Raw genomic sequence first — 26,955 nt, 5'->3', positions numbered from 1 at the left:
CCATAATTATTGATTCTTTAATTATGAAATTAACTTAGAATTTTTAATTTTAGTTTTGAATTATCAATTGAATAGTAGATACGTAAATGTTAAGGGAGAGAATTAATGACGGCAGAAAATTTTAAACTTAAAAATAATTAAATTTGTTCAAAAAATAGCATTGATAAACATTAAAAACTTGGTATAATATATATAGTTAAGGATGGTCTATTATATATATATATATATAACTACTACTTTTTTAAATATTTGAAGGATTAATCTTTAAAGTGTGTTGTAATTATGAGATTTTGAACGAGTTATGCAAATAATTTATGCCTACTAAAATTAATGTGTAAAATAATATCATATATACATTAGGAATTCAAAGGAGCTGCTGTTTTGAACCTTAAATTACCATAATACCCCAGCATTCATCATCATAACTACTCACGACCAACTCCTCGGAGCACAAGTGAAGCGACACGTGGAATCAAATCAAATGTATATTATATTGTGTGTATGCGTGTTAATTGAACACTATTAAGCAAGATTAACAGGGACAAAATCAGGAATTAACTCTCCACTAATTTTTACTATAAATGGCACCTTCGGCTGGGAACCGGACTTTACCTCATCTTATCATCAACTGACCACAAAAACCATTTGATTCCTAGAAACCCAAACGCCATTACTTTCTCAATTCACTGTCCCTAATTATAATTTATATTCTTCTCATTTTATTCACTTTCCCCTTCTCTGGTTTAGATTCGTCTCATCTCAAAAAACACAAGGACACGCTAATAGTAGTTTGTTGATTTCGTTAATTAGGAATATATATAGTTTTGAAGCAGAGTATTCATGGCGTCAGATGAAAGTATGACGATTCTTTCTTCGATGCAAGAAGATGAATACGATGATACGGATGATGGGTTTTATCATCAGCCTCATCATTCATATACCCATAACCTCTCCCGGCTCTCTATGTGTACCAGCTCCATGTACACCAACGACGATTACGAGGGGGATGATGATGATAACGATTATGGTGGTGGTGGTGCCGATATGAGGATCTTCATGTCAAGATTGTCTGTAGAAAGTTTCGATGGTGATGATGCCGACGAGGAACTGTCCGATGTAGAAAAGGAAGGCAAGCATAATCAGTTGCTGGGGCTCTCGTCGGACTCTGACAAAGAACCCGGTTGTTATTCCCTGCCGGTGACGCCGCCGCGGCCGAGGAGAACTCGTGGTGGGTTAGGGGTAAATCAGGCTCTTGTGGGGGCTAAGGATTACGCGAGTGAGAATGAAGCCCAAAAGGGTATGTTGAAGAGGAAAACGAGGAGGAATAATTTGAGAAAGAGGAGGTTAGTGAAGGAGAGTATTAGTGGGAAAAGTAGTAGAAAGAGAGAAGAAGAAAGTGGGGTTTATGGGTATGGATACGCGTATGGGGTGAATTATAGTGTGAGTGGGGAGAGCGAGGGAGGAGGAGGCGGCGGTGGCGGTGGAGTTGTGGTGATAACAAGGCCGAAAGGAGGAAGGAGATCTCTGTGTATGGACCTGGAAGAAGTAAAGGCTTGCAGAGATCTTGGGTTTGAGTTGGAGCATGAGCGAATGGTGGAGATGCCGAGTCGAGTTTCTCTGTCAGGGTCAACTCTTGAAACCAGTAGTGGTGGTAATTCTCCCATCGCCAACTGGCGCATCTCTAGCCCTGGTTAGTCATTCTCTCAATTTTTACTTTCCTATTTTACATAATATCAAATGGAAACAAACAAAGAAACAAATAAGGCAGAGTTAATCACATTACGACTTTCCTTTTTCATGAGAAGCTGTATAGTGATAATGATGTGTTGAAATTTTAAACCAGGTGATGACCCCAGAGATGTTAAGGCTCGGCTTAAGGTGTGGGCACAGGCGGTGGCTCTTGCCTCGACTTCTCGCCATGTTTCCTAAATTATCTTTCACAATCATACCCACCTTCCTGATTTTACCACTCCTTACTTCTCTAAACTATACTAGCTATTTTAGCCACGAAACGTTTCTATTTCGTTTTTGATTCCTACAAAAACCGCCATTTTGCATTTTGGAGCTTCTTTCTTTGTTTTCCTGTTCTGGGTTTTTGCTGCTCTGGGAACTTGAGGTTGAGCTTCAATTGACTCCTCCAATTTCTCTTATTTTCTTCTTCTTCTTCTTCTTCTTCTTCTTCTCCTTGGTGTGTATATAATTCTCTTATGTAAATATGACAGAACCAAAGGTGTCCCCAAGCAACAGGCTTTTCTTACTATATGAGACGCAGTTCATCAGCTTAACTATATACTCCTATATAACCTTCTTGTAGCTATTTCTAGCTTACTGTACAAGCATGAGTCACAGTCACCGGGCTTTTCAATCGTATCAATATACAGTGTGGGTGTTAATTATTCCAAATTTAGAGAACATGTATAGCTGCTGCAATTCTTTTTGGGAAACGCGTGTTAGATACGGTTGATTGATTTTGCATGCCGTGATTGTGATTTGGAGTGTGTTTGTTTATGAGAAATTCTAGCTCACTTGACATGATAGTGTTCTGCTCACCATGACTCTAAAAGATCCAATTGAAGACATGAAATGGGAAATAAAACTTTATCAGACCGTAAGTTTAAGTGGGTTCCAATCTTAACACGCAACAAGAATCGCTAAAATCCAAAAACAGTGTTGAGTTGAGAAGAGAGAGAGATGGATAAAATACATTGTTTGCAAGAAGTGTACCAAGATTAGGCAAGTGGGTGCAAGAAATTATGGAAACTGTGATCAAGTAAGTTAAGAAGAATCACATGATGATGAGTAATGTAGCGACAGTTGAGGTGATATCACAGGAAAGCCGGACGATGATTAACTTTTAACACCCACTAAAATTAACCAAAGAAGAAAATGATATGATAATCCGAGATGATGATATTCTTAAGATGAAAACCCAAATTTGTCTGAATGTAGAAAATGATCAACAATTTGGTTGAAGAAGATCCTGTAATGCACAGCTTTTACATTGATGAAGAAAATGGAGTATAAAAGAAACAAGTATTTCCTATAAAGCAGGTCTATGATTAGATGATGGAAAGGCATCTAATTAATCATTTATCCGGAAATAATCAAAATCCTATTTCCCCACCATTCAGTTGGGCAAGTCCCACAAGTTACAAAAGAAGCTCACAAGATAAAAAAAGTAATTGAATCCAAATATCATAATTTCTTTACTGAAAAGAAACTCACTCTAAAAAAAAAAAAAATTATGATCCAAACATCTATTTTGGATGAGCGTTCGAAGAATTACAGAACAAAATACTCTACTTTTTGTAATTTTTTATGTTGTATTTCTCGTAAGCCCTACTAAAACAATGGCGTCCAAATATTATTACACTCTGCTTTTATGTAGACCACAGAAACTAAGATAATTATTCATGTAGAAAAAATTTATTCCAAATTTTATTAGTTACATTTTTTTTTTTTTTTGGTTACTAGAGAAAACAAACACTATATGTAAACAGAATTTAAAACATAATTTTGATAATATAATGCCGAGAAAGTAAAGTTGTGATAAGAAAAAAAAAAAAATTGGAACTTTAGTTTATGAAGAAATAAATAAATTAATTAAGGGGAGGAGGCAAGTAGAACTAACCATTTGTGCGTATGGTAAAATAATAATATCTTTTGTGAATCTAATCAAAATTCCGGCCGTGGCATTAAGGAGACGAAAGTAGCACTAAGCATAAGCAGGTTAAGGAAGGTGAAACTCAATCTTGTGGACCGGGAGATGATCGTTATGTTTGACTTATTACCACCACTGCATACCAATATGTTATCTCAGTTGCTTTGCTTTAAATATCAATTTCATATAACATCAAAACACAAAAACAAATACATACACATATATATTTAAAACATTTACTGAACAATTTTTTTTTTTTTTTTTAACTTTTCTTGTCTAACTTTTCATTTTATTAATTTTACTTTAATCATTAATTAATTTTTTTTATTTTTTTCTTTTAAAACACTAAATCTAAGCTGAAGAGCAAAAGTTCATCAAACAATATCTCTTTTCTTGGAACTTAAAAATACAAGAATTCATCAAACAGCATCCCGAGTGAATAGCAAGGGGATTGATATTCTTGTTGTAGCTATACCAAGAAATTCAATCCTAAATCTCTTATCATATAAAAAGAATAATGACTACGAGTACATAATGTATTATTGAACAGAAACTACTTAAGATCCAAACTCATGAATCAAGTTGTTCAACAAACTTCAAAGCAGAACGAGGGACCCAGTCTCCCCCTTAGAACCTAAATTTAGTGTCTAACACATTTCAAACCAGTACCTGCACCACGATTGATGCATTACATCTCATGTAACTGTGGCATAGGCTTATTCATTTTATACATGACAACTCTTGACCTTACCAAATATTGGAAAGATTAGTGGAGTTTAAGATGACTATTACTAACAAATAGCTCTTCTCAGTTAGGAAACTGAACCAAACCTTCCGCCAAACGACTAAACACCATAACATCATCGTCACAAGACAATCTGGAATTTGTGGGTCACTCTCTAGATTATTTTTCAAATAGACATTCTTTTGTGTTTTCTAGTGACTCATGCTTCTGGTTAAATCTCTAGTTATCATCTCTATTTACATCGTATCTAATTTGTAAAGTATCTAATACTTTATCTTTATCATATTCAATTTTAAATGAGCTACTGGTATGAATGGTAACATTACTTTCTTTTTTTCTCTCTGACTTTTGGTTTTGAAGAATTCTCTAGGGGAATAAGGAGGGCAAAGAGAAGAAAGAAAAAGAAAATTTACCGTGATTGACTCAATTGTTGGCTCTGGTACCAATGATACAAGTAAATGTTGTATCTACTAGAATTCAAGAGCTTTGAGGAAAGAATTCACAGGGATTAACGATTAAAGGGCATGACAAAGAGACTTATGAGACATGGAGGACGCGGAGGAGAAGCATTCATAAAAATCAATTTCCATAACCAATCTACAGCATATTATCTCTCAATATTGAGCTCTCTCATTCTATATAAGAAACAGCTAACTACCAAACAGCCTACTATAACTACCCAACAACTCACTTCACTTCTAACTTCCTGAAAGATTTGTACACATATCATTCTGCAGTGTTTTTTGAGGATAATTACCATGAAATAGATTACTTGAACTTAGACAAAGTACCGCAGAATATTACTAGAATTCCAAGGCACTATAAGATTTCCACTCTATACTGCAGTTGAAGAAATGGTGTCTCTAAATGACTATGGACAATATCTACTAACCACAGTAGCAGATTAGCAGTGATTAAGACTGCAAAGCTTGCAACATATCAAGAAGACATGACCATTTCAAGAAGTTCATACACCGTGGTCGCATATAACACAATCACCTACCTGGCAGACACATTTTTTTGGGTTCAACAGTGACAAGCAAATCAAAATTAGACTCATATGAGGTGTCCTTCCAACCTTAATTTTATAGGTTGCCAACTTATTTTTAAATTGACAATTTTACAAAAGGAGAAGCAAATAGAAAAAAGTAGATAGAAAGCTTTTTTCAATCGCTCTATGAGTAAACTGGCAAACCTTCTTTTGCTTGTCAAAGCTTTCCCCAGTTGTGATAGAGTTTCAGATCAGATAATTTTGCATACCAGAGCTCACTAGTCAACCAAGTTATTTTTATTGCTTGTGAAAGCAAATTATTTTTATTGAATCTGAATAAAACTTAAATTACAATAACTCAGTTTTAAACCAAGTCATCAATGGTTTTTCCTAATGGGGGATTCATAAGCTCAGCCTTCTGAAACAGAGCAACTGCAAATATACCTTTTCCACCCCCTCCCTAAAAGAGTTATTACCAAGGAACTTTGGAGTCTTATAGAGATAGGACGATCTCATCCCTAAATCACATGAAAGAATAGGGAGCATGTTGCTAACAGTTATTTTTTTAGATGAACTTAATAAGAATAACGAACATAATAAGACAAATGAATGTTACATTTTCAAAAATCGGAAATTGAAGATGAATGAGGCAACGCATACGAGGAGCTGATAGATAACTTCTCACTCACTTGAAGACAAGATTGTGACATGATTTGTCACATGGGTATGGACAATCGATTTGTTTAACAGGTGCTCGATCAAAATACCAGTCTCCAACAGATTCCGCAACTCTCTGCATATTGATAGTGTAAGCAAGTTAACATAGCATTCCTAAGAATTAGAGAGATCCAGAAATTTGTACTTAGGTTTCTTAGAAGCCATTAACCACTCAGCTCCAATCAAGGTTTTCATGGGGAGGAATCTGTTGTGTATGAAAAAAAATTTTCTATGACAATTTACTTTTTGACAACAACAATTCACAAAATTTCATAGTTCAAATTGACAATTGATTACTTTTTTGCCCGTATAAAGTACAGATCTTAAAGTTGAGGTGACCATTAATAGTAATCTCTACTATGGTAGTGTGTGTATAACTACAGATAGGCTTACCTTGTTACCTATACGGGGAGAATCAACAGCAAACCAGGTATCCTGTCTTTCAGAGTGGCAATGTGCAAAACAAGAGTTTATAAACAAACCAGTTTGACTGCTCTTAGAAAAAACGTCAATGACATTGAGCATTTGATTCCTGAAGTCTGATCCATATTGGAGAAAGAAGAAGAAACCCATTATAGAAACGTTAAATGTATACATAAACTTCGACATAATGGCTAACAACAGGGAAAAAAAAAGAAGGATCACCTTGGAGAAATTGAATCTGTGATGAGTTACAACGCAAATGATCCTTTTTACATTCATTCCAGTAGCCTTTAGGATCAGCAGATGGAGGTGCTAAACTAGCTTGAATCTGATAAAAATAAACATAACACAAATTCCTTGTTTAAATTTGCCACTAGATCACAAGAGACAAGTATTAACTGTTGTCTGCTCAGCATGGATAATTCAGCCCCCAAATATATATATTCGACTGGCATTTGTAATTCAGCACTAGTAAAAGGGGAAAGATAAGAAATAATCAAAAAATTACCTGCCATGTATCATATGCAGAATTAAGCAGAAACATAGGAGTCTTTATGTTTGCAATCAAATTTTGAGGAAAAAAACACTGAAAGAGTTAAAAGAAGAAAAGGAAAAGTTAATATAATTAACCACTTCATATTTTCATATCAAAGTAAAATCATGAAGTGGATGACAATCAAAGAAGAGAGACACATACCGAAGTTGGATCCAAGTGACTTGTACAAAAACTTGGTAGAGTCCTTTGCAGATCCTAAGAATTCATTCAAAATTCACAAGAATATAGTAAGCTTCAAATAATTTAAAAGATTCTCTACTCAGTGACCTCATGTAATTAACCTTGCCACAAACAAATGACGAACCACTGACTAGCAAATCAAGAGAGACATTCTTATAATCCCACATGCAAGCAGTTGAGCATTTTAAAATCCAAGATCAAATATTTTAAGTTTGGCAAATGCTTAAATTAAATGCTATTGTGTGTTACCTGCACACTCACAACACCTTCATACATATTCCTGAGACTGCGGCCACCAGATACATCAAGTCTACAAGATCAAACAAAATATTAAAGTAGATAACAACACAGACTTACAGATAAACAATGATATAGAAGATAGAGGGTATTACGCATCAAGGAACATTCCAGCATCACTTAGACATTTCACTTTGGTGGTTGGGGGAAAAAAGTCACGAAACTGGTCACAATGTAGAATAGAGGCTAAACTCCCAGCTGAACATCCAGAAAGCAGAACCTGAAACAAATTCCCTTTAAACATAAATAAAGTTGTCAGGAACTCTTGAAAAGGGGCAAGCTAGATATTAAACCTGGTTAGCATTCTGCATTCCTTTCGCCAAGAGCTCTTCAATACCAGCTTGCCAGATAAGTTGTCCTCGAAAATAAAGCCCTGCCTCCTGCAGGCAGTGTTGTCAGGAATATTACCATCGGTAGACAATGTTAAAGAAAGCAACAATGTTAGTTAAACTGAAAATGAATTAGCTGTCCTCCTAAAAGTTTCAATAGTTACAGCAGAATAAATATACGTGCTTCTAACAAGACAAGAACTTTTCTTCAAATAAGGGAAAGATACCTAAGCCAAAAGAACAGTAAGCCTAGAAAAAGATTTTATTTAAACCTAACTCATATCTGATGACTAACATAAAAACAGGCATATAAATACAAAGAATTACATTCTCAAATATTCAAAAAGCATGAAACACATAAACTCGAAGACAATGGTATTTCCAGTGGTGCTGCTAAGCTAAACTTAATTAGTACTCAAATTCAAAATGTACAAAAAGAAGGCCAGAGAAAGGCAAAACAGTCCCACCAACCTGATTCTGACTGACCCCAGAGAAAGATGCCCCATCACAATAACGTAGCTTGACTCTGTTCCAGTTGAAGAAATCTGCAAGAACATCCAAAATATCATCAGGATATACAAGCAGACACAAACAAAGATAGAGATCACTCGTATCAGATGAATTGGAACGGTAGCAGAAAATCTCTCTGGTACAAACAAAGTCAGTATAAAGGTGAGAAAAATACCAGGATTTTCTTCAGCTTTATTGCTCAATATTCCAGTGAACTCTATCTGCTTTTCCATATATTTGGACGAGCCACGGCGAGTAGTTTTTCTATAGACACAATTTCTGATGGTATTACACCATCCTCCTCCCTACCGTCAAAAGGAAAAAAAGGCAAAAATCACCAATAATCAGAAGAGAAGTTAAGAAAATCAACAGTAAAACAAATAGCAGAAATTAACATAAACTTCCAATTACATTTAAGAGATTCCACATTACACACCTCTAAATGAACTACCCAACCGTTTGCACCGGATCCATGTCCGCCATGGAAATGATAACCAGGAAGTGTCCCATCCAAACAGACTGCATCATTTTAAGGCATATAAAATCTTAAAATACCACATTGCATTTGATCAAATTGCTCTTTATAACTATGCAGAAATCTCCACGAAACTTTAAAGTTCAAACAAATAAATCTTGCTTATAAAACCTATTCTATCTCTTAAGGACCACAAATCGTAAAACAACTATAATTGAAGAATTCTATGTTGCTTTTATCACTACCCCATTACAATACTAAAACGACTACAATAATCAGCGTACCTGTTCTGGATATATACCCAAAAAGAAAATGGCGAACAGATCATAAATCTGTACATACATATATACTTCTACGTATGTTTTTACTGTATACACCATGAAGGAAGCAAAATAAATGATGAAATAAAATAGTCATAAATCAGAGTTGCATTCTGCAGAACGAAATAAAAAAGAAAAGAGAGCAAATTAAATATCAATGACGCAAGCGACCAGCGTGTTTCAACATAAACAAACAGTCAATTCTACGCAAGGCCAGTATATATATTATATATCTGATATATACATATACACACAGAGATAGAGTGAGAGGTACGACATACAAGCTCGTTTGGAAGCAGCTCCCTGAATGAGAGTTAGGGGGACGAGAAGAGGCCGAGAGGAGGCATTAGGCGCCATCGACGGCGGGTCTGCCTCCACGTCGAACAAAGAGAAGAGCAAATCATCGTCGGTCGATTTCAAATTGCTGAAACCATGATTTTCAGAACCACCGAAAACAACCCCAATCACGCAACAACACAATCCCCACGCTATTAATCCCACGTTCCTCATTACCTGTCTCTCGTAAATTGCCTTTAGCGACACTTGACTACTATTTTTCCACCTCCCTGGTATTTTTTTCCGCTCTCATCACCTGCACTATATATATTATATATATAAAGGAATGTGATCGTGCGTATATGAAATTCGTTTATTCGGGGGGCTTGAAAAGGAAAGAGACAATAAACTGTTTTGGCTTCGTAATCTTCGTAGGAGATCTTGTAATCTATTGGATTTGTTCCTGTTTTAGATTCAGTCGTCAGTGTCAATAGGCTGAGCTAAAAAACATTTAGTTCCTTCCCATGAAGGAAAAATTCAGTGGTTAGTCAAATTGAAAGATAGAAAAATGATTAAAAAGGAAAGAGAAGAGCGTTAAAGCTTCTTTCTTTTTATGGTTAAAATTATAAAATGAACAAATGAAAAATTGTAGTGGAATTGAAAGTTGGTGTCTTTATCATTCTTGCTTTTTACTTGGTCTGTAAATTCACAGCTGTCTTCATTATGTTTGTGGAGGAGATTGCTTACCCATTGGTTTCCGGTTCCATTTTAACTCTCTTTATAATCATAAATGTTTAACACAATATTCATATTTTTGCAAATTAATACTAAATTTTAAAAAAATTTCAATTCAATTATTTTATATTTTATATTTGTATTTTGTAATATAAGCATCGAACCCACTAATTAAAAATTGGATTAATATTTTAAAATACATAATTAATCTTAAAAGATTGTTTTAGAAAAAATATATATATATATATATATTTCTCTAAATAGTAGCGTATATTAAAATTTAATTTAATGTAATCTCAGTAAAGAAAACCATTTATTATGAATAATTAGCTTTAATTCCTTCCAAATCTTTCTTCTTAAGTGTCTTACTAAATTTCTAATGTGTCTATTTAATATGCAATCTCCATATAATCAAAATAATAAATTTTAATTGACTTGCTAAACACTCTCACGAAGATAAATATAAACAAAAATGTAAACTTTACAGAAGATAATATTTGCTATACTACATTTATATTGATTATATTTTTATGATATTGTCACATAATTTTTTATTTTCTATTACCAAAAATTGAACATGACAATTAACAAATTCAAATATTTACTAAACAAAATTAATTTAGTTTGAATAAAATTAAAAAAGTTATTAATCATATATATACTCCTTCTACACTTAATTTTTTTTAACTAAACCTCCCTGATACTCAATTAACAAAAAGAAACTCTGTTCAATTTGGATTAGATTGAGGAAGATGGGTCACTTGCCTCAACGCTTATCTTTGTATGAGTGGTGTTTTCTTAAAAATAATAATAATAATATCAGTGAGTGTGATTTGTGTCTTTCATGGAAAATGGAAAGAAGATTTTTGCAAGTAATCTTGTAGTTGGACCCAAATTAAGTAATGCCCAATCATTCATTACGGCCCATTATACCCGTCGAACAAAGATTTGTGGATTAATGGCGACTTCATGTCCATTTTCTTCTCATCATCTATAATTCTGTATCATCTCTCTCGTTTTGACTGATTCCGAGGCTGATAAACCAGACGCTGGGTCGCCGGACTTGAGCTTCCCACTCTTAGATCACTTCACTCAATTTCCTTAAGCAGTAAGATTAAATTGCATCTTAAGTTTGTGACTAATGATGGGATGTTGACCTATTTTCCTTCAGCTTGCTTGCTTGCCTTTGCTTTTAGTTTAGGGCTTTCAGTTTCATTGCTAACTGCTGTGAACTTTTTTCTTCTTCCTTTTTTCTTTTTTCTTTTTTAGATTCTTCACTCTATTTGTAAATTGGGGCTGAGGAATTTTTGAGCGACTCGATAGAAATTCCGTTCTATTTGGACTTCTTGATTCGGGACTTGATAACATTTGTAAATTGTATTCAATTTTCAATTTAGGAGTTTGATTAGGGATTTTTTTTGTTGCGGCTAAATCTTTTCTCGCGGTATCTGACAATCCATGGTCGTTATCAGATGGGGAAGGACTCGAAACCAAAGGAAGCTAGTGGGAAGGGAAAGGGAAAACAAGCAGGAGGAAGTGATGAAGCTAAGGGAAAAGGAAAATCTGGAAAATCTTCTGATGGGCTTGGCACCTGTACTTATGTAAAAGGTGTATTCGCAAATGGGTTCAATCACATGAATTTAAACTATCTAGCTTTTCTCGTTTCCTGCTTAATTCGTCAGTGTTGGATATTGGTATTGGCAGTTTTAATCTGGACTTGGAGAAATATTTTGAATGCTCTTTAAAGTTAATAGATAATATTTTTTCTGACATTTTTGTTTTTCAACGTGGTGGTGGAAGAAGAAATTGGCAGTCCAAGGGCAAGATAGATGGTCGTATTGTAGGCTGTTTGAATTTTATTCTATACCGTGATTATATGCTTGTTTCATCTCGCCAATTCTGCTGGCATGCTCAGAGAGATGAATTAGGTTTTAATATAATTGCTTTGATTTTCAAACTTCTTGTCATTGCCTGAATAAGGCTTTAATGTAACTGCTTTGATTTTCAAACTTCTTATCGATGGCTTGAAATTTTGGTTCAGCAAGGCATATACTATGTGAAAAACAAGGAAAAATCAATGAAGCATATAAGAAGATGCAGGATGGTTGGCTTGGCAATGGAGACAAGGTTCCTCCAGCTGAGTTTGCAAAGGTAAAGGATCTAACGTGCTCTTAAATGGTATGAGATTATCCTAGTTTTCCAAATGGTTTGACATTTTTGACCTCTAATTTGGAATTGGCTACAATGCATTATATAAGTAGTTCCTCATTCAAATTAGTGTTGTTCCTTACATTTTGTTTGAAATTGTTCATAATGCTTTATATAAGTAGTTGCCTCTTCAAAATCGAGTTATTCTGGTAAAAAAAATGTTATTTGAAATAAATAAAGTATTTCTTTGACTAGGTGAACTTAATATGGCCCTTAGGTACATTGATGCAAGAAATTTTTTAGTTGCTCTGCAGGAGCTACATTTATATGTGGGTTATTTCTTGCTTTTTAATGGTCATAACCCATTTCTGCAAATTCCTCAGCTAGCTGCAGAGTATTCAGAGTGCCCATCCGGCAAAAAGGGTGGGGATCTTGGATGGTTTCCTCGTGGAAAGATGGCTGGCCCATTTCAGGATGTTGCTTTCAGCACCCCAATTGGAGCTACTAGTGCACCATTCAAATCAACGTATGTTCTTGCATATATCATTCTCTTCTCTCTACAGCTAAATTTATTCCAGTACTGTTGTCTGGCAGACTGTTTAGTAGCCTATTTTTGGGAAGAAATGCAACTACAAATGGATTGCAGATTATAAATTACAGAATGCAATAATTGAAAGGATTCAGCTGGCGAGAGGAATGGCCATTGGCCCTACAAAGGCAGGGTTCTTATTTATTTTATCATCCCATCAGGATGGTCAGGGAGTGTCACTAGCCTGGATTGAATTGGAAACAAGAATGATTTTATCCAGCCTTTTGTGGAGCAGGGATGAGATTAGCATTACCTGTCTTCTTCAAGTACCTACTTTTGGACCTCTTTACTTTTAAATAAATGGAAATCCTAAAATTTGAATTTAATTTATTGAGTTGTATTGGGGCAAAAAAAGGTAGTGGGGGAAAGAAGTGTTTTCTGTCATAGATTTGCCCTAGTCTGAGTTGTCCCGTGATCAGGTTTGGTCAGAAAGTTTATTTCTTAATATTAAACAGAATATGTACCATGTAAATGTATAAGAACAATTGTCATAGAAGATCAAGATTAGAGAATTATCTATGTTGTTTGATTATTCTAAAGATTTCAATTCAATTGGAATTTGGTTATCAGTGAAAAATTGATCCTAGAAGTGGATATAGACAAGTTGTTTACTTAATGCCTTGTTGTTAAACTGGTTCTTTAATGGTGCAAAGTGATGGAAAGCTGTTTTCCCTGAGTAGGCTTTTGTTATCCACTTGCTATTCCCCTTGTGTATGAAAGAAAGGCTATGAATCCTTTACTAGCTTGCATAACGGTCATAATAATTACACATTAGTCTCTGGGTCTTGTTCTTCCTTATTCTGGAATGCTTATATGTTGACATATAAATTCCTATCAGCTACTGGTATATACTGACCATAATTGTTCTATGGACCAGGCATGGGTATCACATAATATTGTGTGAAGGAAGGAAGAATTAGTGGAGTCTACCTTTCTGAGGGAACAAGTTGAAAACTTGGTGGCTAAAAAGAGTCTGAGTTGCATACTGCCTGTTACAATGGACATGATATCTAAATGGTTGGAGAAGACTTCACTTTTGTTTTATATTTTATGTTTTCTCCTCTTTCTTTGGCGAATTCTGTTTATATCTAAAGTGGATTGCAAATTGTTTAATCCTACTACAATAGTGACAGAAGAAGTTCAGTGCTTTAGTCCATATCATTGACTGCTATAAGTAGCATGTGGCTCGAGATAACATGAATAATCAAAATATGACATGTATCATCAAGCCTGATGAGGGTGATGTTGCACCAATATATTTTCTTTGTATTAGATGCAACAGGATAAGCTCATTTCTTGGACCATCCAGTCCGGGATCTTACCTCAGTGGTTACTCTCTGCATCAGTAGGTTCTTTTCATTTCAATCACATGTAGACAGTAGCAATCTATAAAAAATGGGATTAAGTTTTATTCCCGCTACTATGGAATGGTATAATACCAGCAGTAACTGTTAGCTGAAAGAAGAGAAGGAAGAACATAGACTAGAAAGGGAGTTTGGAAATAAGAAATATTTTTTTTCATTTTATTCAAATAACTGAAGTTATTTAAATATATAAGTGCATGATAGAAATATTTTCAAGCTGTGACTCTTAACAACTTATTCTCTGTACAAAATAAGACAATTAAAAAAAAAAAATTAAATTAAACTTGCAGAAATGAAAATTAATATTTTTTTAACAATCCTTTCTTACCAAAAATAGAAATGTTTGAACTTTAGTTTACATTTGTAACAGTAATATTGTTCAAAGAATAAACTCTTATTAACCTTCATAAGTTTTTGAAACGAAGAAATCCGACAAGTTTAATAAATATATCAATCAATTGTTCTTCACTTGTGTAGTACTGCAAATCAATTGTTCTCTCATTGTCGAGATCTCAAAAAAGAAAAAAATAATAATAATAATACTTTACGTCTATGTGTTTACTTCATCCATTTAGCACAGGATTTTGGAGAGCTTGATGGTTAAATTGTTATCATAAAAAAATTGTAGTAGCTCCTTCTTGCTTGAAGTATAGTTCTTCAAGAATTTTTCTCAACTGAACAACGTAGACAAGCACAAGCTGTTGCAGCAACAAGTTCTATTTCTTTTATTGGCAATGTAACAATTGGTTGTTTCTTGGATGATCATAAAACAACCCTTGAACCCATCATAAAAATGTAACGACAAGTGCTCTTTCTATCATCGTGATCTCCTACAAAATTACTATTAATAATTTTAACAAATTCAACTTTTTTCTTTTTTTCTTCATAGAACAATCCAAAATTTTTAAGTTCTTGTAATTAACGAAAAATACTCTTAGAAATGTAATATAGTTCACAAACACCATTTTGTATAGTTATTAAATAACTATTTTTTAGTAATTGACCAATATTTAATGAATTACTGTTTTCAAGTTAAGAATATAAAATATATTAGAAATTATTTTATGCAAAACCATTTTTCGTTATTATTTTAATATGACTATTTTTCATTACTCTCAGTTAAGAACGATCACCAAGATTCACTATAGAATGAAAACCTTCATTTGAGTAAAAAAAAAAAGATAACTTACTTCTACACATATGGTTGTTGCAACTTATATCCATATATCATACATTTGATTAAGATTTTTTATTGACTTGGACTACCATCATCAAGATTGATGCTTCCTTATTTTCTACAAAATTTGATTTCTCTCCTCTTTCTTTATCATTAAGAGTTTGGTATGATATTGAGAACAATAATGATATTTTAAGCATTCTGCCTTAGTTTATCAAATTGTCTCTCTTAACCTTTGCTTTGGCCTTAGCCTTGGCCTTTGCCTCTGCTTTGAAGTCTATCATCATTAGCATTAAAAAATCTATTGTCATCACTATTATTTTGAGCTCCTCTTCCTAATCTTTTACTTATCTAAAATTTAAAGAGTGGATAATAGTTGAAGCATTTAAAGTTAACTTTTGTAAAATATTATTTTTATTCATCTTTTGTTCGTGGACCACTAATGACTTTACAGTTCATTAAAGGATAGTACATATGTATCTTTGGATTCTTCAATTAAGCATACAACATAATCGAACTTTGGTGCCAATGAGCGAAATATCTTCTTCATAATAACATCTTCCATCTTCTCACCATAAAATCAAATGTTATTGGTTATGCCCATGGTTATCACACAATAGTTGGCGACAGATTCTCTATATTTCATTTATAGGATTTCAAAGTCTCTTTTCAAATTTTTAAGTTGGGCATATTTTATTCTTGGAGAGTTTTGATATTTTTTTTCATTGAATCCGAAATTTCTTTACTTGAAAAAAATTTGAGAATAAATTGATTAGTGACCTACAACATATAATTTTTTATCTTTAGATCCTTTAACTTTAAAACCTCAAGCTTGGTTAATGGTCCATGTGTTAATACCACACAACATGTTGGTATTATCACATTATTTTTTACGTGTTAATACTCCTTTAATTTTTTTTTTTAAAATTTCTATTAGCATGTTTCAATAATTATAATTACCATTAAAACATAGAATGACTCGCTGCGGAAGTCATTTGTAAACTATTATTTTTTTTTTAACGTTAATTTTGATTAATTATAATATCATTGTAAGCTAAAAGAAGAGAATGAAGAACATAGAGTAAAAAGAAATATTGAAAATGAAAAATATTTTTCTCACTTTATTCAAACAACTCAAGTTATTTAAATAGATAAGCAAATAGTAAAAATATCTTCAAATTGAGATTCTTAACAACTCAATTCTCTACACAAAATAAGATTACTAAAAAATACCACCTATTCTCTACGCGAGAAAAGATGATTCAAAAAAATTACTCAGCTCCCTACATTAAATAAGATTGTTAAAAAATCACCCACTCTAGCACTAAACTCGTAAAGACTAAGACAAGGCTAACAAAATAAACATACAAAAATTTAAAAAATAATATCTTCTAACATTAACTACAGTAGATTAATGGACAACCGACGAGAGTAATTCACAGACAGAATAAAAGGCAAATATGCATCCACCCGAGTTCAAAGGTTGCAGGATGAGGTTAAGGTTGCAATCTTCACAGCCCCAAAAATGATCTATTACGCCCAAACAGTGCTGCTATTATGCTAAGAGAGAAGTGATGCCTCCATTAATTTTAACCATCAGATTAGGAGGAAAAGAAGATCTTTTAGTGTTACATTAGTGAAGGTAAATAACAATCAAGCCCCTTTAAGAGAGGAGAGCGACTGATACCTCGAAACACTTCAAGAGAGAAATCTGACATGCCTCAGGGGTTCCTCCCGGAGAATAGTTCTAAAAGAGTTTGGCATGAAAACAAAAATCCAACCATCCAAGACAATTTCTCATGATAGCTTTAACTGATTAAGGAATTGATACTGATTCATCTTCCTGATACCAAAAAGGATCCGTAAAAACTAACCCTATTTCTATGCCTTCCTTTAATTGTTCAAATTGGTGATCAATGTGACAAGTAGCACATTACTGCTATCTCCTCCATCCATCCAGCAAAAGAATTATTAAAAACCTATTGAAAATTGCAGCGTGTTTTGAGTCTCAGATATGTTTGAACTACCAGCCAACCCCTCTCAATCTATCCTCAGCTGCTGCTTTTTTCTCTTCTTTCATCTTCTGCACTAGTTCAAGAATCTTGGGATTATAGAATCGGTCACGAACATACTTCCTCTCCTCAGCTTGTATCTCTTTGATTGCGCTGGGATATGGGTTAGGAGGGGGTCTCTTTCCTTGAAGATGAGCAATTTGTTTCAATCGAGTATATGCTTTCTTTTTCCCCTTTCTTTCAGCTCGATATTCCATCTAGAGATGAACAGTAACAGTAAGGGCATGGAAAAAATAAAATAAAGGTAACAGAATATCAGGAAACTTGGCCAACTCATGTTATCAAAACAAATAGTGGTATTGACTGTTAAAGCACGAGGGAGAGGAGAGTTCTGAAAGCCACAAATCCAATTCCAGATACATACATCAGCTACAGTCATTGCTTCCTCCTCGCTAACTCCTTGCTCCTTCAACTCCAGCACCCGCAAACCAAACACACGGGCAGGAGGAGGATCAAATCCAGAAATCCTGCAGCAACATAACGGATAAATTGAAGCATTGATATCTAAAACAAACAGTACAATGTATGTAAATGAATAGTTGTCTCCCATCTATAACTAGTAGATAACAATCGAGAAATTCAATAGACAAAGACTTCTGCACAAAATTTGAAACAAGTACAAAAGAGACCAAAATTATAATGCCTTAGGTTGTAACAAAATGTAACTAGTGTATGATGTGTCTGCAACTAGGATGCTAAGGAAACCTCATTCCACAAAAGTGAAGTCAGTATAAACATTCAGGATCAAGTTTCATCCTATCTAGCTAATTTAATAATTTCTCACTGGGGTACTAATCCTACTAAGGAAACCAACTGATCAAACAAGCCAATATTGCACAAGAAGTTCCTTTCTAACTATGGATCTAAAACCTAGACCATAAAAATTTCTTCATTAGAAAACTGATAACCACTTAGAAGAAAGAAACAAGGAGTAGACGACTAGACAAGTGAAATTTGAGAAGAACTATTTGTACAGGAGAAAAGAAGTACTTGATGGCATCTTCATGCTTCGAATCCGGATGCTTCTGAAAGAATTTCTTTATATAGACATCCTCAGGAAGACTAATCTTCTTGACTTTCCCCTCAACACGAGGAAAGGTTGCAGGAGGTGCCCTGGGCGAAAAACCAGCAGGAACTATTAGATTGGTTTCCTTTTTTTTTTTTTTTTTTTTTTTTTCTCAATACAGATTAAACAACATATGCATTTGGATAAGAAAATTCTTCACATTCTTAAAGGCATAGGATACCTTCAAACAGTTGCATCTCCAATCCAGAACTTCAATAAGACAAGGGACAGAAACAATTATACATGGCTGAATTAAAAGTTAATAAGAAAAGTACATCTAACCAAAAAGAATCTTTTCTTATCGGTTTGAATCACTAAATGAAAAGCATATGACAATCTATGGCACAATTCTAGTAACTCATAAGCTCTAAACAATGATAGTAGCATACCCATTTTCTCTCCTAAAAGTAGCCATAAACTGTACTCTTCGTTCTAATTCGAAAACTTCAGCAAAATGATTGAAATAAAAACAAAAAAAAAGGAAAGCGACCAAACAACGAGGGAGGGAGGAAGGGAGAGAGAAGAGACTTAACTGTTCCATGGCTTTGAGCCAAACGGGCTCGATTTTAGCCAAGCCCTTGACGAGCCTTCTGGTTTGAGAGAGCAAATCTCCTTTCCTGAACGACATATCTGCTAACCCTTTCACCGATTCCGCTTCCTTTCTCTTCTAATCTGCACAGCCGGGCATATAAATTCTAAAAATCTTTTTGGAAGGATAGATACTTCCGCCTCTAACCTCCGCTAGTAACTATCGCCCTGTCCCTAGATTTCCTCAGTGAAGGATAAGATTATTATTATTTAAGGGAAAATTACTTCAATTTCATTCTGCATTTATTTCTGTGGATTTTAAAATGGCTTTTCTGTAAAGTTGTCTTTCAACTTTTATTTATTATCTTTTAATTGTTAAAGTTAAGTTTCTCTTAATTTTTAGTTACTTTTGTATGTTAAAATAAATAGATATGTACATATTATTACCACCAGCACTTATGTCATCGATTTTTTTTATTATTATTTTTTTAAATTAATCATTTTGTTAATTTATTATATACTAAAATAAATGAATTTATAATCAGAAAAACTATGTTATTGATTTTTAATGGTATAGTTGTCACATAAATAAAATTTATACAATTTAATTGAAACTAAAATGAGTACTACCTTCATACTCACCAAAGTTGCAAGTAAAAAAAAATATAGTTTTTAGCAAATTAGATTCAGATCTTTTAAAAACATAAGAAAGAGTTTTGAGCATAAAAATACATGTGACAATGAATGTTATTAAATTTTAATGATATGATTATCACACTATATTTATTTATTTAATAAATAAGTTAATTAAATAATTTATTTGAAAAATTATGCATCATATATTTAATTATAAAAAATTGAAAGAGTAATAATCATATTAGAAAAAGAGTTTTTTTTTTAATTAAAAACAAAAAAAAAAAAGAGACAAAATTAATCCCTAGGTTGAGTAGTGAATTACTATTATTAAAAGAAGTTCAAGCTCTCAAATGTTCAAAGCTAGACCTTATTTTCTTTACTTCTTTTTAAATAAAAAATTAAGTATTAACTCGTTATATCTATCTCAATTAAAAGAATTTAATTATCATATAACATAATAAACTTATTTGACACATAACTTAATTTAGTTATAGTAATTTTATCAACACATTAATGAACTAAATTTTAGAATTATATCCCAAATTAAACATTACGAACTCACTACTATTAATCTATGATATAGTCTACCTATAACACATAATATATCTACAAAATAGTAAATGAAATGTTCAAAATCTTAATGATAGACCAGCTATGTTGGTGGTTAGTCTTAATTATTTATAATAAAATTCCTTTGAGTTGGATATATATAATTAAAATGAACAGTGTGTGTAAAATAATGTCATTCGTAAGCTCTATAATTAATTTTTTAATCACATAGTCACTTGGAAATAAAATAGTAATTGTTGATGATAATAAGATAATCACTTGGAAGGAAAAGATAATAACTAGTGACAATAAAACATACAATGATAGTAATAATACAGTGATTAGAAGGAACTTCATAGTCACTAATAATAGTCTTGAATCTACAATAATAGTTACATTTAGCAACATTATTAAGATATCCGTTAATTTTATTTTTATCTTAAATCTTAAATTTTATTTTTAAGAATCCTTATTAAAAAAAGAAAAAACAAGTGAGACATTAAACAATAACAATCGATATTCCACATAATGACAAATTGATATTTACATAAATACACAGTCAACTAAATGACAGTGAAAAGTTAATGTGATAGTCAATAACAGCAACATCACAGTCATTAATCACAAAAAGACCCAAAAAAAAAAAAATAAAGACACTAATAATTTTCTAACTTACTCCTTTTTAAAAAAAAATAAATAAATAAATAAATAAACTAATAGTTTTCAACTTACGATACTCATCAACATTCGACCAATACTTACAGACAACTGTTAAAATGCAAGTCGAAACTACCTCCATTCTACAATTGACATTAATAACAATCATTTAACATAATATATATTGTTATTATTTCAAATTTTGACTGAGAATTAAGATCTATATTAACATACTAGTTGAATTTTGCTTTAATCTTATAATTAAGAAAAAAATATCCAAGTCCAACCCTAGTTGAATTTCGCTTCTTTACAGACACAGAATGAGATTTAGGTACATTCTCTACTTAATACTTAATGGAGGATTCCCCATGGAAGTAAAAAGATTCTACCAAAAGGGTCGGAAACTCAACGTGAACCCCACCAGGAGTCGGGGCAAAAACCTTCTAGCCTAGATTTTGAGGTTATGCTGTCTATTCTTGAAATAGTTTTGGACTCTTTTTTTGCCTCTACTTCTACTTAATGCTTGTAGCAGGTCTTTTGTAACTGAAATTCCTACTGATCAGGATAAGAAGAAGGAAGCTTCATTTGCATATGTTTTCTTGTTTGATTTTCTCTGGCTCAGTGTTTATACATTATGAGCCCAGCTAGGAAGAAATTTATAGGAATAGTAGATAAACCGACATTCTTAAACTCCACATATTACATAAAACAACAATAATGTGGGTGATTCATCAAAACTATTACCCTCTTAATGCTCCTTCTTGTATAAGATTTCTGAAAGACAATGCAGAAAATGTCGAAGCAGCGTATCAGACCATCTAATAATCAATTAATTCAACTATTACCAATTATGCATATTGGAGGACCACTTATAACTCATCATGATCATCAACTACCTTAAGGCCCCAGCTCATATCCTCGCAATATCTGACATGAGGGACAATATTATCTGTATCAATTCCACTCTTTGTTTTACAGTCATAAAATGGAGGAGTAAGAAAAAAAGGCTCTATTGACATGGCCCTTCAACAAGGGAGATCAGGAGTTGTGTGATCTTCAGGCTTGTAAAGGATCCATGCCCTCAAACCACTAAGACTTTGAGCCACATATCCGAATGTAGACCATGAGCTTGCTACCAAGACATCAGTTAAACTCAGGAGATACATCTCTGCACAAACCTTCTTGTTATGCAGCTGCTTCTCTGTTTGCTGAAACTCTTCATTACTCAGGCTGGAAAAACCCAATCACTTCCCCAGTCACAGTTGGGTTTTCCCAGTACATGTTCCTCAGGTTCTCATAGTATCCTTAAATCAATGATGTTAACAGAACAGCTTTCGGTTTAGGGTTCTCCGATGGAGTGACATGATCATGTCCTTGCATTTCTACTTCAGGTAGCAATTTTTTCCTTTGAGTGCAGGCTAAAATTTGATCTATCACATACTGGAAAGGACCAGATCCCTCATCAAAAACTCTTATTTGAATGCCAATTCTCTCATCTGCCCGGGCTAGATAAGCTTGGTAATATCTGGTGATTAGGCCCCACACATGATTTGAGGGGTGAAAAAGATACCGACCCAAGTGGTGAAAAACAGTTCCTTTGTCAGGAAATAATCTGCTCAATTCATTGTCAAATTCTGGGATCAAGAGGAGAGATGGGACGGAATAGTTATTTGTTTTCATAACCAACCAAGGGACTCTGCCAAGAAAAGCTTGATCTTCATCACAGAAGAACATCTCAAAGTGGTAGCCTTTGGCGTGGCTCTAAGATATAAATCATATGTTATAGATTATGGCCTACAACAATTCCGCTGTGCCACTCTGATAGTATTTACTTCAGAGTTTTATCTAGGTAAATTTGGATATTGTATAACTTTATGTTCCATTTAGAATAAATAGAACCATATTTTGGGGTTATCACATTAAGTGTTTTGATTACGGAACACACCTTTAGGAAGTTCTCTTTCCTTAGGGATTTAAATTTAGGAGGAAGGAAGGATTTCTTGTCCGGCATATTCCTTACTTGTGTGTTCAGTCGTGTTCGAAAGAATAGATTGTTATGTCTAATGGACTACTGAAGGTTTGATTGAGTTAGATTGGATCATTTGCATTTACTAATGGCCATATCATGTTTAAAAATTTTGTTTCAGACGTTCGTACATGCTATCCTGATTGAAAATCGATCTTGTAAGATGTTTGAATTTCTTGTTTTTTTTTTATTGTGGTTGGTCAAGTCTAACTAGCATGTTTTTGTCAACAGGTTGGGAAAACGAGAGGTGTCCTTTTTGAATGAAAGAGCAATGAGGTAGTATATTCTTGTATTGGCAACAGTCTGAAGTAGTAGTAGAACTACTCACAAGGTTCCTACTATACATGAGTTCTATATGTACGGTGTAATTCAAACTAAATTCGTATTCCGCTATATTCCACCCTCTAAAGATTTCCACTTATTTCAGATCTCTAGTGATTTTTCTTTTGGTTCCAAACCCCACAAAATCCTAAACCTCGTGACAAGAAATATTTTCTAGGAACGTATATTTTGATACCAACTGTAACAACCCAAGATTTAAACAAAACTACGAGTTGTATTTACCTCTAAATTTTCATAAAATTTTACGGATAACTAGCATTTATCTTCGCAGCCTTACTTCTAACAATTCATACTTTTTCATGGAAATAACCACTAACAGTGTACAAAGGGAAAAGAATGGCATCCATTTAGTACACCAAGTAACTATGTAATGTACAAAATACTAAATCTATAGAAATTGACAACAACACCTGCCCATAGCTCTTTTTACACTTAATTATTGTTCCTATTGGTCTTGGATCAGTCCTTGGTCCTCCTGTTCTAAAATTGATAGAATAGTATGAGCTACACGATGCTCGTTAAGAAAACTCATGAGTCCTAACATGCCGAACTGAATGAAAAATACATGCAACTTCCCTTATACTGTATATGTACTATCATTATGTCGTAACTACCACAAATGTACATAATTAAAGGCATCCAGTGCAGACATATTCTATCACATTTACAACGCGTTCTAGTCCAACAATTACAGATCTTACTCACCAATGAATTTTCTAACTGCTAATGATTACACTTTCACTTTTTGAAACTTACAATAGCCACATACAAATCATCCAACAAGGAATGCCATATATTCCATATCACAATTCATAACGAATCCGAAATGAAATACAAAACAAAATATGAAACGAAAGCCAAAACAAAAGTCCAGAACGAAATCCATAATGAAACTAAACCCCGAAATAGGGTCCATAGTCATATCACAGAGTACTCAGTCATTCGCATTCATTTTCCACAGTTATGCCTTGATTTCTTTTAGTTATATTATAAATTAACTCTTAATTTTTTTGAAATATTAATTCTTCACCTCTTATTATCTCTTTTTATTCCCCTTCTGTCAATTTCTACCACTTAATTTATTCTTGTGGTATGTGGATATATATACCTATATGTATATGTATATCCCTAGTTAATTAAAATCAGGACTTCCTCTCAGTTATTTACATCACAGCTATCCCTTAGAAGCCGCTCACTATCTAGCTTACAGGAGTTTCTGTTTGCTGATAATAGAATAACATAAGCTCAAAATCCTAATTTACTCCCTATGCATCTGATCAGGTTTACCAAAATTAACCCATTATTCAACCCAGTGATTCTTATCTTTTTTTTTTTTTTTTCAGAAATTCAACCCATACAAAATTCCAAACCAATCCAATTTCCTCCAGAACTTGGCCTACCCAAACGTCAACCAAAACAAAACCGTCTCCAGTGCTGGCGTATTACTGCCAGAATTCCCAGATCGGCCTCACGCCGTCAGGGACCTGCTGCAACTTTAAGTAACGCTTATTTCTATTATTTTTCTTATTTCTTCTTTTCTTCTGCCTTCCCTATACTGATTTACCTACTTATCATTCCACATCTACAGTTGATCACACCAATGACAACAGACCACTACCAAATCATATTTGAAAGTAACATATGCATTCAACTACAGATCTGAAGGTTAGGTTTCAGAGTTTTCTTACGCTTCCCTGGATCGCAGATGAGATAATTGGCTGGTTCTCCTCTTCTTCACCAATCCTGCAAACACACCATACACATCCAAGGTTGTCCAGAATAATCTAAACAACAAAGCTTGGTCTGTAACAAAATGGAGGAAACGGAATTAACGTCGAAGAAGGCTACCTCTCGTCGCGACGGCGTTCACGACGGTTGAAAGGAGGCTCGGCCTACACCCTTCGAAAAGAATTAAGAGTAAAAAAAGGAGAGACTAAAAGGAAATGGACAGCCGGACCGCCCACGTCAAAACTCTAAAATGAATGGTTAATATTTTTTCTGTTTTAAAATTAATTGGATTGTTGAGACAGCTAGGGTTTCAGTAGAATCTATACACCACTTTTTCCTTTTTTTTTTTTACTCTCCTACATGTGTATATATTTTCAATGCTTTCACACAATAAATAAGACAGAAAATCAAAAGAACATTAAAAGTTTCATTTTGACTTGGTTGCATTTTTTATATGGTATTAGAGCAGTGCCTATAATAAACATTAATTTTTTTAATTTTTACACTACACTATTATTCTACTATTAAATGGCAAATACTAAAACAGATGTATTGACACTCTTAAACTCGGATTAGCCTAGAATGCAACTTGTCACAACTACCCTTGATGACTCCAACTATTTGACTTGGAGCCGAGCCATGGTGATTGCGTTCAGAGCCAAGGACAAGCTCGCTCTCATTGATGGCAGATGCAAAAAATCCGAACCTAATGCAACAGAATATGAACAATGGCACAAAACAGATAGCATGGTGGTGTCCTGGATCCTAAGCTCGATGAACAAAGAGATTGCTAGCGCCTTCCTGTTCACCACATCAGCAAAACAAACCTGTGGGATGAAATAAAAAAAAGGTATGGTGAAAGTAACGGATCTTTGTTGTATAAATTAAAACGTGAAATAAGTTCCATCACATAGTCTAATCTTTCTGTTACAGTCTATTATACAAAACTCAAAAGGCTATGGGATGAGTTAACTTGCCTAAGTGTCCTCACCTGCTTGCACTTGCCATGCTGCAACACAACACAGTGAAATAAATAATACCAACAACTTGATCAAATTTTTAATGGGTCTTAATGACTCATATGATCATATCAAAAACCAAATATTGATCATAGAACTTTTACTCGTTGTGAACAAAGCTTATTCTAAGGTGATTAGTATTGAAAAATAAAGAGAAGTACACAATATCAACTCACTTGAAGGGACACTCGCTGCATTTTACACCAACCTGAAAGACAATCCAAAATTTTCAAACTGAAAAAAGGAAAAAGATAGCAGGACATGCACTTATTGTAGAAACACAGGGCACACGAAGGACACATGCTTCAAGCTACATGGCTACCCAAACTGGTTTGCATAACTCAAAAGAAAAAGGAACCAAAAAAAAGCCAATGCAGTGGCAAACAATGTCCCTGATGGCACCAAAACAAAATTATCCAACACAAATTGGGGCACAGAAATGACTACATTCATACAACAAAAGATCAACAAGTACATGAAAAACTAAGGAGCAAACACGGTAGAGTCGACAGGATGCGTGGGCTACTCTGGCCCCATTAGTAAGCAACCTAAATGTTATTTTTTACATGCCTCTAATGATATAGGAACTTGGATAATAGATATAGGTGTCACATCACACATATGACATGATTTAAAATGTTTTCAAAACCCATAAAACTAGAACTTATAGTGTCTGTCTCACTACCAGACAGAACCACGAGTCATTCAACCCACAAAGGAACTATAAAACTATGTGATAATCTAATTATGCAGGATATCCTCTATATACCAAAATTTACTTATAACCTTATCCTTATTTTTGTCAAAAAGCTAACCCAAGCCTCAATTACTTATATTTC

The 26,955-nt window shown here is 33.7% G+C and overlaps 4 protein-coding genes and 1 pseudogene across 8 annotated transcripts; 2 read left to right on the top strand and 3 right to left on the bottom strand.

Annotated features, from left to right (window-relative positions):
* The first annotated feature begins 590 nt into the window (after nt 1–590).
* Nucleotides 591–2,403, top strand: LOC110814145 (uncharacterized). Its single transcript, XM_022041511.2, has 2 exons — nt 591–1,690; nt 1,844–2,403. The coding sequence occupies exons 1-2, from the start codon at nt 841–843 to the stop codon at nt 1,927–1,929; spliced, it is 936 nt and encodes a 311-aa protein (XP_021897203.1). The 5' UTR covers nt 591–840; the 3' UTR covers nt 1,930–2,403.
* A 996-nt stretch (nt 2,404–3,399) lies between these two features.
* On the bottom strand, nt 3,400–10,108 carry LOC110814143 (pectin acetylesterase 3-like). Of its 2 annotated transcripts, XM_022041509.2 has the most exons (13): nt 9,486–10,108; nt 8,846–8,928; nt 8,585–8,714; nt 8,371–8,444; nt 7,864–7,950; nt 7,666–7,790; nt 7,523–7,583; nt 7,235–7,288; nt 7,046–7,123; nt 6,760–6,865; nt 6,508–6,653; nt 6,087–6,190; nt 3,400–3,796 (listed from the first exon to the last, which is right to left on the bottom strand). In XM_022041509.2, the coding sequence occupies exons 1-13, from the start codon at nt 9,712–9,714 to the stop codon at nt 3,676–3,678; spliced, it is 1,398 nt and encodes a 465-aa protein (XP_021897201.1). In that variant the 5' UTR covers nt 9,715–10,108; the 3' UTR covers nt 3,400–3,675. The 2 variants fall into 2 exon arrangements, with proteins under 2 accessions (XP_021897201.1, XP_021897202.1); XM_022041510.2 differs by lacking the exon at nt 3,400–3,796 and having other exon boundaries at nt 5,689–6,190; nt 9,486–10,106.
* Nucleotides 10,109–11,102: 994 nt separating this feature from the next.
* On the top strand, nt 11,103–14,206 carry LOC110814174 (FKBP-like peptidyl-prolyl cis-trans isomerase family protein). Of its 4 annotated transcripts, none has more exons than XM_022041552.2 (6): nt 11,103–11,323; nt 11,485–11,585; nt 11,688–11,823; nt 12,257–12,366; nt 12,747–12,889; nt 12,958–13,484. In XM_022041552.2, exons 3-6 carry the CDS (start codon nt 11,688–11,690, stop codon nt 13,031–13,033), a joined length of 465 nt encoding a protein of 154 aa, XP_021897244.1. In that variant the 5' UTR covers nt 11,103–11,323; nt 11,485–11,585; the 3' UTR covers nt 13,034–13,484. The 4 variants fall into 4 exon arrangements, with proteins under 4 accessions (XP_021897244.1, XP_021897243.1, XP_021897242.1 ...); XM_022041551.2 differs by having other exon boundaries at nt 11,485–11,592; XM_022041550.2 differs by lacking the exon at nt 11,485–11,585 and having other exon boundaries at nt 11,122–11,323.
* Nucleotides 14,207–17,054: 2,848 nt separating this feature from the next.
* Nucleotides 17,055–25,357, bottom strand: LOC110814135 (uncharacterized). The gene is made up of 6 exons (XM_022041501.2): nt 25,218–25,357; nt 25,058–25,112; nt 19,165–19,303; nt 18,556–18,678; nt 17,930–18,032; nt 17,055–17,762 (listed from the first exon to the last, which is right to left on the bottom strand). Exons 3-6 carry the CDS (start codon nt 19,257–19,259, stop codon nt 17,517–17,519), a joined length of 567 nt encoding a protein of 188 aa, XP_021897193.1. The 5' UTR covers nt 19,260–19,303; nt 25,058–25,112; nt 25,218–25,357; the 3' UTR covers nt 17,055–17,516.
* Nucleotides 21,730–22,880, bottom strand: LOC148253759 (galactoside 2-alpha-L-fucosyltransferase-like; annotated as a pseudogene).
* Nucleotides 25,358–26,955: the final 1,598 nt, after the last annotated feature.

This window comes from Carica papaya, chromosome 5, assembly GCF_054855325.1.
Source record: "Carica papaya isolate Zhongbai chromosome 5, ASM5485532v1, whole genome shotgun sequence".
Lineage (NCBI taxonomy): Eukaryota > Viridiplantae > Streptophyta > Magnoliopsida > Brassicales > Caricaceae > Carica > Carica papaya.
This window is presented reverse-complemented; position numbering and strand designations above follow the sequence as displayed.